The 11,433-nt window shown below is 52.3% G+C and overlaps 1 protein-coding gene across 2 annotated transcripts; it reads right to left on the reverse strand.

The window, feature by feature from the left end:
- Window positions 1–1,059: 1,059 nt before the first annotated feature.
- Window positions 1,060–11,427, reverse strand: LOC104515738 (disabled homolog 2-interacting protein-like). Of its 2 annotated transcripts, none has more exons than XM_010159826.1 (5): window positions 11,371–11,427; window positions 8,274–8,426; window positions 4,490–4,692; window positions 3,412–3,499; window positions 1,060–1,386 (listed from the first exon to the last, which is right to left on the reverse strand). In XM_010159826.1, the coding sequence occupies exons 1-5, from the start codon at window positions 11,395–11,397 to the stop codon at window positions 1,219–1,221; spliced, it is 639 nt and encodes a 212-aa protein (XP_010158128.1). In that variant the 5' UTR covers window positions 11,398–11,427; the 3' UTR covers window positions 1,060–1,218. The 2 variants fall into 2 exon arrangements, with proteins under 2 accessions (XP_010158128.1, XP_010158129.1); XM_010159827.1 differs by having other exon boundaries at window positions 1,265–1,383; window positions 3,408–3,499; window positions 11,371–11,418.
- Between the last annotated feature and the right edge of the window lie 6 nt (window positions 11,428–11,433).

Raw genomic sequence — 11,433 nt, forward strand, 5'->3', positions numbered from 1 at the left:
ATTTAAAGAGGACAGTATTCCAGAAAATGGGATCTTTTTTTTTCTAATGCATACTGTGAAAGAAAAGAAATACAATTACCGATCTTCATGGTTCTTCAGGGCTTTTTCTTGTTTCTTTGTCTGTTTTTCTCCCCAGAAACAGTACAAATCTCTGCACAGAGCATTACATCCCCACAACGAACCCTTTGTCAAGCAAGAAGCTGGCCGTTTCACGTAGCCCCTCACTCCCCCTCCACCACACGCCAGCCCCTGTACCTCGTTCACAGCATGGGGACCACGCTCAGGCAGCATTTACTTTATTCTGTGGCTAGAAAGTTGGGGGGGGGGGGCACAGTGCCCAGGGGGCTATTGCTTACACAGACTCTTCCCCATTACTTGTGAGAGAGAAGCTGGAGAGAGGAATCAAGTCGCCACTCACCAGGTGCCAGCTCCTCCCTCCACGTGCGTGCCAGAGCCTTGGGCTCGCTCCACTCCCTGGGCTGCCCAGGGACCCCCCGGGACCCCCAGCAGCACCCTTCTCCACTGCCCCATGGCCGTGGTTCCCCCACCTTTGGCTACAGAGTGCACCCTGACCTTTCATCGGGACCATGTCCCCTGTACGGGCGGTTAATTAAACACTAATTAGCTGCGTAAATGCCCCTTGGACAGTCACCTGCTGTAAAAGTCAGCGGCGTCACAAAAGCCACCGAGGGAAAGGGGGCTGGGCTCGGGGTTTGCTCTGGGAGGGGAGTCACAGGAGGAGTGAGCCCGGCTTCGGTGCCATCCCTCGTGGGGCCACGACCAGCAGCACACTTCAACTGGACCCACTGGGCCACCGCCTGCTGCAGGCACTGCCCAGCTCCCTTGAATTCCCTTACTGCAGCGACAAGGACGTTATTCCTTGCTGGGAGGGGCGAGGCATATCCTTTGGGCCGTTTGGAAGGAAAAAGGTTATTTTTGTTTAAACATTAAACACTGATTTAAATCCAACAGTGACAGCGATTCCCAAATGTATGTTATTTCCTTATGCCACTCATCTCACACTCGAGCTTTCCGTCCCCTCAACGTGCTGGCATGAGCATCTCCCACAAAGGCCGAGTCAAGCGCGCCGTCCGCAGGAAGGAGCTGGTTTCTCGGGAGGGGGGGGAGAGCAGCCGTTCTTTGAAGCCGCGGCTCACACCTGCTGCTGCACGGTCTCTCTGGCCAGGCCTCCTCTCCTGCGGCAGCACCCTCCGCGGGTTAACAATTACTGCTGTTTCTGAATTCTCCATTCTCTGTAATCTGCAATTTAGTTGGGTTTGTGGGGGAGATCCCATTACGTGTCTGCATGCTGTACCTCTCTTTCAGCTGAGTAAGGGCACTCATTAACCGTGCGTTGGCAGCATCCAATGAAGCAATGCGTTTCTCCTGCGAACAAACAGGCAGAGGGGAACGGTCAGTGGAAAGGTGGGGAGACCCATCCCTCAGTGATGCCAGGGTTTGTCCTGAGACCCAGGGCCCCCTTGGACCAGGATCCTTCTCCTTGGCATTCGGGTTTGTTTAAGTGCTACGCAGCATCTTTTAGATCTGCAGGGCCACAGATCATAGAATCACAGAACCACAGAATGGTTTGGGTTGGAAGGGACCTTAAAGACCATCTAGTTCCACCCCCCCTGCCATGGGCAGGGACACCTTCCACTAGACCAGGTTGCTCCAAGCCTCATCCAGCCTGGCCTTGAAGACATCCAGGGATGGGGCATCCACAACATCTCTGGGCAACCTGTCCCAGTGCCTCACTACCCTCTCGGTGATGAATTTCTTCCTGATATCTAATCTAACCCTCCCTGATTTCAATTTATCCCCATTCCCCCTTGTCCTGTCACTACAGGCTCTTGTAAAAAGTCCTCTCCCAGCACCCTGGTAGGCCCCCTTCAGATACTGGAAAGCTGCAATGAGGTCTCCTCGGAGCCTCCTCTTCTCCAGGCTGAACAAGCCCAGTTCTCGCAGCCTTTCGTCATAGCAGAGGGGCTCCAGCCCTCTGAGCATCTCCGGGGCCTCCTCTGGACTCGCTCCAAGTGGTCAATATCCTTCTGATATTGAGGGCTCCACAGCTGGACGCAGCACTCCAGTTCCTCAGAAACGCACTGTACTGTTCACTCTAACTGCAGCCGTTACAAAGACGGTAAGATTCCTTTTCTAAAACCAAACTCTCCCAAGGTAGTTATTCCCGTCAGCGTTTAATTGATTTTGTCAGTGTAAATTAATAGTTTAAATGACTCGTGGCCTCCCAGGATGGCTTTGATGGCAACTCTCACCGATTACAGTATTGCAAGGATGGGAGCAAGAGCTTCCGCGCTGCAGCCTGGTTCTGCCACTCCTGTTCTTCGCGATCCTGAACAAGTCATCACCCTTCTCCGTCTGCCGTTAGCGGGAGGGAACAGAAACAACCGAGGGCACAGCAGTCTGCCTGTGTGTGCAACTCCGAAGGTCCATGTCTAAACATGTCCAACACTGTTGTACAGCCTGAGATGGCACGAAGAGACCAGCGAAGGCTCATGGTCAGAGCTCACCCTAACAGCATCAGCAGGAGACGGGACGGCCTGTCGGGAGCTGCTGCCTGCTGCACCTTACGGACACCTCGGGCTTCGCCCGAGCGCAGAGGGAACACAGCGATTTACCAGCTCTGAACAAATTACTCTACAGGAAAAGTGATTCTTTTTACAAAGTTACTCCTGTCTCACCTCCTTTTTAATTAGCTATATGGTAAATTAGTCATGAGTAGCAACTTGCAGGTGATTAATAGGGCCGTTAAGAGTAAGCCCAGAATATCCTATCACCTAGCCACAAGCTGTAAGAAGGCCTAGCTGCTGAGAAGATGCTGATCTCTGCAGACACAAGTTGAAAGATTATGGGCCATATTTTCAGATTCTCTTTTCCAAGTACAGTGTTCTGCACCCATCATCTGATGCTCCTCTGCTATTGTAACCTACAGCAATAACTGAGCATCCCAGTTGGCAAGCCACAACCCAAAGGCTGAAAAAACACATTGGCTTTGCTCTGGCCAGGCTGTCTGTTCCCTGTACTCAGGTCCTGGATGTGTTACTGGAAGATGAAGCACCAAGCAAAGCTCCAGAGACCTCAGACTGAGCCCACAAGGGTATGATCCTTCCACAAACTGAACTGTGGGCATGTATCTTCCACGAAGTCCCACTCCTCACATCCTTTGTGTCACCTGCCTGGCTCCAAGGCTGGAAACAGCTGTATGGATACAAATGCTGTGACAGTAAACCGCATCCTGCTGGAGCGTCACCTGCTCTGTCACTACAGCTTGGTGCTGACGCACTCGCATACAAGGCCTCGCCAGGCTGGAGCTGGCACCGCTGCCGGGCAGGGGGCTGCACGCAGGCAGGCTCACCCTGAACAGCACTGCAGCCCTCGGTACCAGGGACTCACCTGTGCATCGATAATCTTCTGCTTGGAATCCACGGCAGCCTGCATTTCTGCATGGTCCTTCTTTAACTCCTCCTCAACCGACATCAGCCTGGTAGCCAAAGAGACAGAAAAAAATGACATTTGTTGGACTCTGCTAAGGCTGGGTATTAGTCTCATACACGTCTACATCAGCCAACCAGAGCGAGCGACACGGATCGTGTCCTCACTTAGTGCCTGACACTCTGGAAGCAAAGAGGTGATACACATCTCTGAAGCACACAGGGGGGGAGATGAGAAATACCAGAGAAGCTGGTCTACAGGTGGAACTGGCCTCGCACAGCAGTCCCCATCATCCGTACCAGGTCAAACCATCTCGTCCGAAATGGTGATGCTGAGGCACACACCGAATCTACAGCACAGAGGAGATGCAGACACTGGCACGACCTCTTCTTGCACACAAACCAATAGTTTGCAACCAATCTTTTTTCTGGCTCTTACTCTTCTCTACAGACCTCTACAGCAGACTGTACCAAAGCCGAAGTGACACAGAACAGGGAAGACTGACCCACTGATGATTAAAACACTAAGTTGGCTTGGCTCAGGTAAAGGCGAGACTGGCTGCACTGGAACAGCCTATGTCCTTGGGCAAACGTAACCACCACATCACACTGGGTGAGAGAAAGGGATTTATGGCTAGGAGTAATGGGATGGTGATGAGATCTTTAGCTAAAGATCAGGAAAAGAGCATTTTGATTGTTTCATCTCTTGCTCTTGCGAACAGGAGAGCAAGCCTGCTAGATCCTCAAAGAACTTGCGCAGGCTGCCAGCTCTCCTCTCCTAAGTTTTGCCTTTGTGCAGCAGAAAGGTGTCAGGGTTTTCCTTGTAACACTGATTGGGGGACCTAAAGAGACAGGGTTTGACCCCCCTCCCCCAGGGGTTGCAACCCAGAAGGGCAGAAAGGGAATAAATGCTGGAAAACCCACATGGGAAACCTGCCTGCAGCTCCAAAGAAATCCCATTCTCCTGAGCAGGGGTTGGCTCTAATGCCAGTCAGGCTGCCTGCCTTCTGTCACCTCCAGCGCTCCCACCTCCCCTGTACCTGCTGATGATGCCCTTCATCTGGATCTCCTTATCCTCCTGCTGCCTCCGGAGCCGCTCCTCACTCTCCTCCAGCCTGGCCTGGTACTCCAGCATCAGCTTCTGTGTGGTCTCCTCCTGGCACTTGAAACGAGTCTCATATTCCTCCAGCTTCTTGTTGGAGATGCGAAGCTTGTCCTGCAGCACCACTAAGTCCTGCTGGTACTACAGCACGCAAGGACAGACACAGGAGGAGAAAACACACGTGGCATGTTACCTCGTCGGGTTTTGCCCTTGCCAGGGTTTCCCCATAACCCAATTTTGCCCCTCTCCTTGCATCAAACTAGCTGCAAACCCGTTATCAGATAACCCCGCTTGCCGACACCTCCTCTTCAGTCTTCTCCGCACCACGCTAGGAGGGATGCTGCGTTCCACGGGGCGGGCAGGTCACTGGCAGGTTCAGAGAATGGGTTGTTAGCAGAGTCTGGCATTTCACATGGGGAATGCAGGTTAGAGCGAGAGGATGGCAAACGCACCAGGCATCTTCCTCACACTAGCAGCGCGGGGCTCAACACAGGCAGAAGCTGCACTGGTGGGATTTTGGGTTTACATGTGAGCTCTTCAGGCTGGCAGCAATAAACAGGGGGTGCTCTGGAGTCGCTGGCAGCTGTCGGTGCTGCCTGCAGTGCCAGGCTGCCGTCACCCTTCATCAAGGCAAGGGCAGCGGGCTGGCGTGAGCGGGGGCAGTGAGCAGCACTGCCTTCCGGGGCCCAGCACTTTGAGCAAGGCAATCAGCTGTCAAACCAGGGTTCAACGCGAGAAGAGCTGCTGCATGAAGCCAAGACCCCACAAGTTGGACTGTTCATTCAGATGAAGCTAAAAATCAACAGCAGAAGAATCACATAAAGCAATCAAAAAAATAAAGAGCTTTCTAACTCAGTGAAACAGGGTTCAGCTATTGCAGAAGCACAGCATTCAGTACAACGTGCTTTGCTAAAGGAAAACCCAGTGTGTGTTTGTACAAAAACCCACTCCCACTTTAATTTCAAAAACTTATCTTTGGAAATTGTCTTTAAAAAAGAAAATCTCCTATCAATAACCTGAGAATAATTAACATGCAGCTGATAATTTGACAAGCTGCTTTTCAGGAGTCAGATAAAGGAAAAAGAATTGCAGCCGAGCCATGAAGTCTGATACAAAGCCGCAAGCGTCACTCATGAACTGAGAGGAATGCGCTTGATTGTGTACTGACTTGGCTACCTGAGAACACAGCCTTCCCCCTTGGCCATCGCCCCCCATGTAAGCACTCGGATGAGGGAATTGGTCATGCCCCATTTTCCAGAGTCCTCCTGGGCAGTCTGACCAGCAGCTCAGCTCTTGGCCAGAGGGGGACACAGCCACCTGCTGCCCAAGCAGCGGTCAGATGCACCCCCAGCTCACATAAATCCACGTTGCTTTCCTAGTATCGTCCTGCTAAACTGACTGCCTGGCAGCAGAAGTAACTGGAACAACTTCCCAGGGCTGAAAATTTATGCCAATGGTCTTCCTGAATTGCTCAAGTATCCGAGCCGTGGCAGGCAGACGGGCAGGACCCCTAGGCTCCTCCTGCCTGGGCAGGGACAGGCATGACAGATCACTCTGGTTTTCCTTTAGCAAAGATTTGACTGCGGCACTGAAACGACACGGTTTGCACATGTAACCTGGAGCGATGAGGGAACGCAAAGGCCCAGACAGTTACACAGAAGCGCTGAAGTCAGACAGAAGGGAGTTGCTTGAACAGGAAAGATTATATACCTACCCTAGCCTTAAAATAGGAGCAGCGTAAGCGAGCTCAAATGATAGCAGGAGAGGCCTCAGAGACCGAAGGAGTCGCTCCTGTCTCTAGAACACTTGTCTCATCCTCAGTTACCATTCACATCTTACAGTGATGGGGAGAGAGATTATGCTAATGGCGATCTTCAATGTCAGTGACTGATGTGACAGCAGAGGAACAAAAGATGCTGCATGGGAATGAGAGAGCAGGTTCCTGGGAGTGGGGACTCCCTCTGAACTTCCTCCATCTATGGAGGATCCCTCCATCCTCTGCCTTGAGCAGGGCTCATGCTGGCGAGTTCCCCTCAGCAAAGGATGGGGCGACCGTGCCACATCCCGGGCTGGCATGGGAACAGAGCATTCCCTGGGAGCACCCACCTGGTAAAAGCTGAGCCCGTTTCAGGGGAAAGGGTGCCAGGAAGGGGATTAGTGACGCTTGGCACACACCGTGTCCACACCGGAGGCCATCTGCCTGCCTGCGGCAGCCGGGAGCTGGAGAAGGGCAGTGCACAGTTCTGAGTGCCTGGGCCTTTGGCATGTCACCTCGCTCCAGTTCCAGGGGTACAGCAAAGCCTGCCACTGCTGTCTCTGCTGCAGAACGAGCACTGAGCCCTTTCTGAAGCCCTTTGGTGACCCAGTGCATGATGCATCAGCCTGAGAACCCCTTGATTTGCTGCCTACTGGTGTCTGCGCAGCTGGTGTTCAGGGTTTCTATGCCCCTGCAAACTAAATCTGCTACCCATGGACATTTTTATGTCAGCTGCTATCTGATCAGTACATGGCTGTGTATTTACAGGAATAACCAAGGAGCAGAAAGCCAGTAAGAAATGGGTTGAACACTCACAAACCTCTGCCACGCTTTTCCTGGGGCAGCTGGGAGCTGCTGCCTTGTAGCTCCCAGTCCCTATGGTACCTGCCTTTGGAATTCCATCTGAATTTAACGAGTGACAGTCCCAAAATGATACAGCGCAGCAAAATGAGAACTGGAAGGCTATAGTAACAACAACAGAAACGTGTCTGTGCTGGAAAAACAGGGAAGAGGTTCATGGGGGGTGATGTCTGCAGTTCTGTGGGAATGGGAGGTAACACGTGGCTGCTGTGACAAAAGAGAAGCACATTGAGGAAACATCCCAAACCGCAGTCCTGGCAGAGCCAGGCTGCTGAGAAAGCACGATGCAGAAGCAGCCTTCAGCAAAGTCGTGATCTTCTCAGCTCCTGACTGCTGGATCCTTACTTCTAACCCTCCTTCACCCCTGGCCAGGTCTGCTCTGTCTCTTCCCTGCCTCTCCCACCCCAGGCTTGTCTGAGAAGGAGGGGATGTGCACAGCACCCTCTGCTTCCCCAGCAGCTCAGGGCCTCTCCAGGACCATGGCCCAGGCTGAATACTCTGGCACCGACATTCTGACAGAGCCCCAGCGTGGTCAGGCCCTGATCTGTGACACTGCCGTAACCTCGGGACAGTGTCACTGCACCAGCGAAGTCACCCTGAGCCCCAGTGCTGTCTCTAAGACTAGAATCTGGGCTTAATTTTTAGGTCTGTTTACAGCCTTTTGACATGGAGGCTGCTTCTTGCTGCATGTCCCTATTGTGAGGCACAAAGCTGCCTGTACCTCACCCTCATCTCTTAGAAGTGTGCTTAATCCTCTTTTTAAGGTCTCTTCCCACACAGCCGGGGCAGTAGGAATGGGGGAAGTAACAGGCACTGGCTGGCTTCGTAATTTGTTCCAGAGCAGAACCAGCCCTTGATTCCTGGCTGGTTTTCTTACTTGCTTTCGTCAGAGGGTAATTCCAGCCACTGAGTGTGTGAAAACCTCCCAAACCTTCCCCACAGGTGCCCTGTGAGGCTGAGCAGGGCAGAGAGCAACATGACACCCCTCTCTCCTGGGCAGGGACGTGCCACACAGCCCACCTTGTCCCCAGGGTGCTCAGATGCATGACATTCAAGGAAATCCTGTCTCTATTTAGAAACTTGTTTCAATCCAATCAGGTTTTACCTTTTCTGCTTGGCTGAGCTCGTCCTTATTCCTGAGCTTATCCCTGTGCTTGGAATCTGGGTCAATGCTTTCATCTTCTAAAAACTGCATGTTCATATTCAAAAGCCAAGCAGCAGTGCGGTCCAGGGCATTGGGGTTCACAGGAGAAGGGGCCTACAATGAAACATACAACCATAACAAAAGAAAAGCCTGTAACAGAAATGGTCATGAAGCTGGAGAGAGAATTTCCTTCCCAGCATGCCCTCTCCCATGCTGCTCAAACAGCAACAAACAAGGTTGTGCGACCAGAGCGGGGCTGGGGGGTAGAACAACTGCCTTTGACAGGCCAAATTCTTCCCTGTGCCACCCCCAGGGAAGAGTTGTACAATGGCACACTGCAGAGGGGTCCTGAGAGGAGCGGGCCCCGTTTCTGAGCAGGTCCTGCACCTCCGGAGGATGTGACCTGAACAAGCACCGAGCTGCCGGCAACAGCGTGGCTTGACGTGGTATATTCATGCCACAAGCAGAGATTTCACTCAACTCTTCAGCCCCTTTTACTGATCCGTCTTTTTGCTTGAAGTAGAGATTTTGTACTGCTAAAACCAGATCTGCAAACTGAAATGCTACTTTTGGTCATGTGGGGGCCTCCTTGGAAAATAAAGGTTTCTTTTAGGTTGAGACTGCACTTATGATGCTGGAGAGGTCTAAGTGCTCATCGTCTCAGTAGTTTATCTCTAGGTTTGTCCATGTAGCTGAAGGAGTAGTGCTGTTTGATGGTCATGAGCCATGGCTGCTGCTTTTAGGTTCTAGCCCGGGCAGGGACTGCAAACAGCACTGCCTAAGTGTGTTCCAACCACATTACAAGGTCGAGGAAGTGAATCTCCAGCTATTTACTCTCCATCCTGGCTCATTATCACTGAATGGTTTTGGTTGGAAAGGACCTTAAAGATCATCTAGTTCCAACCCCCCTGCCATGGGCAGGGACACCTTCCACCAGACCAGGTTGCTCCAAGCCTCATCCAGCCTGGCTTTGGACACTTCCAGGGATGGGGCATCCACAGCTTCTCTGGGCAACCTGTCCCAGTGCTTCACCAAACTATAAACTGCAGCAAACTGTTTCCTGGATGAAGCCAAGGGATGTGGATGGCTCAGTCGAGTGAATTCCAGTTAGCAAGTCAGAAATGTCAGGGACTTTCTCCTTCATTCAAACCTCCAGAGAGTGGAGAAACCCAGTCACCAGCAAGCAACAGCACGGGAGGTTCTGTACTCGAAGGAGCGGGGACCGGTTTAATCACCTCACTGGGGCTGGGGGCTTTCCCTTGCCATCTTCCAGTCTGGTCTTCTACTTCCAGAATTTTAAACCAGCAGTTTCAGACTCGGCTTGTGAACATCACTGGCTATAAATCCCCACCCAGCTTGGGGCTTTCTGTTTTCTTGCCACCCAGCTTGGGCATTGCCCCTGCGGTGGCTGCTCAGAATTTCTGGCTCTGGGGAGCAGTGGCCACGGGGCCATTCCAGCAGCGCAAAGGCCACTAGTAATGGATATAAATGAATGGAGCTCAGCCCACTGTGCGTGGGTCCTTCTGACTCTTTCTTCCTTCTCTGTAGAAGTAAAAAAGGACATCTGATCTGGCCTGGGACAGTTTGGAAGTGAGTTCAGCAGATGAACTTACAAAAGTAGAGGAAGCGCTTCTGGCTGGCAGGAACGAGGCTCATGGACTTCTGCTAAAACGGCCACCAAATGGGATTCCTTTGTTTTCAAACAGCATTTAATACCACCAACTACGAGCAAGCAGTTTCATTATGGTTGACAGATGCTGCTAACATACAAGTAAACGTGTGGATAAAGTGCAGGAGAGGTATTCTGAGGACTTCAGGTCTTGAGAGAAACCTTGAGAGAACAAGAGGGGTGGGTGGAGGAAAAATCTGCAAACACAGCTTGGCCAGGGCTGTCCGAAGGTCACCCGGAGTTCACTGTTGTCTTTCTGGAAGAAACTCTTGTTACCAAACAGGCTGCTGCTCACAGAGCTCTGTGCCCTCTGCACCTAACGAGTACTGATCCACATCATACAAATGCTGCTACACGGGACGCTTGCTAATGTCAGCGCTTATGAACGGAGCAGCTCCAGATGGGGCTGATAAAACAGTGGGCAGCACTGACAAAGGCCTCCACCGTCGCCTTGTAAAGGAGAGGTAGTTACACCGACCCTATTGCTCTTTTCAACACCTGAAAAGGTGCCTTAATGCCGTGTCTGGGCTGAGATGCATTGAGCTCTTGCCAGTTGTCCGCATTCTCTGGGTTTGCATTACTTTTATACTCTTCCTGTAGGCATCGAGAGGCTCTACAGTGTTAATTTCCTATAGAGTTACTTCTGAAATGTAGAATGAATAAATGAGCACTAGAAAAACAATTTATCCATGCCAGGAACACCAGAGAGAAGCCCTGGGTCTGTGACCTACTGCTTTCAGTTTTAGCACCACAAACAGTGAGTGCAGTCTACTTCTGTGCTGCCCAGCACGTGGTCGGGGACCTGAAATCACTGCAGCGCTCTCGGCGGGGAGCACTCTCCCTCCTTCCCGCTCTCGCCTCCCCAGACGCACTTACAGGAGAGTCTCACAGAGCAAACGAGGGGAATGTATCCAGGAGTGCTCCGGTGGGACAGGGAGACTCTCGGTTACAAGAGGAGATGAGGGCCTGGTCCAAGTCTGGGAGATGGCGCAGGGTTGACTATGGCATGGGATGAGAGCCTGGGCATGGAGAGGCAAAGCAGTGACGAGATGGTAGCGCAGGACAGAGGCATGGCTGCCATTGCCCTTATGTCTCTGCCACCTACCGCCTTGCAGCACTCAAGGCCGACGTGCCACGCAACGGAGGAATACCCAGAACGAACACTGATACGTGTCCCTGTCCTGGGTGGGCCTCCGTCTCCGGCCAGGCTGTGTGCAAGAGCCAAGGTACACCCCCACGTGCAATGCCACTGGGGTGCTGGCACCGATGCGGTAACTCAGAATGATGTCCCCTCCCGTTACAACAATCCCCATCAGCCAATTTCTTCTCCAAGTCCATGGGCTGATCCCCACCTTCAACACCCAGAGCCGGTACAGACCCTAAACTCACCTGTTTGTGCATCGTGCGCTGCTTCATCTCAGGGCTGTCACCCTTGGAGGAGGAGGACTGTTG

Source organism: Eurypyga helias, unplaced genomic scaffold (genome assembly GCF_000690775.1).
Source record: "Eurypyga helias isolate BGI_N326 unplaced genomic scaffold, ASM69077v1 scaffold33489, whole genome shotgun sequence".
NCBI lineage: Eukaryota > Metazoa > Chordata > Aves > Eurypygiformes > Eurypygidae > Eurypyga > Eurypyga helias.

What these genes read in the sequence shown, in the direction of transcription:
- LOC104515738 (XM_010159826.1), bottom strand. Translation starts at nt 11,397, where the DNA reads ATGAAGCAGCGCACGATGCACAAACAG. An exon ending in AGCTCAGCCAAGCAGAAAAG is followed by an intron (nt 4,693 to 8,273) that starts GTAAAACCTGAT and finishes TGCGTGCTGTAG; the next exon opens with TACCAGCAGGACTTAGTGGT. An exon ending in ATGAAGGGCATCATCAGCAG is followed by an intron (nt 3,500 to 4,489) that starts GTACAGGGGAGG and finishes TTTGGCTACCAG; the next exon opens with GCTGATGTCGGTTGAGGAGG.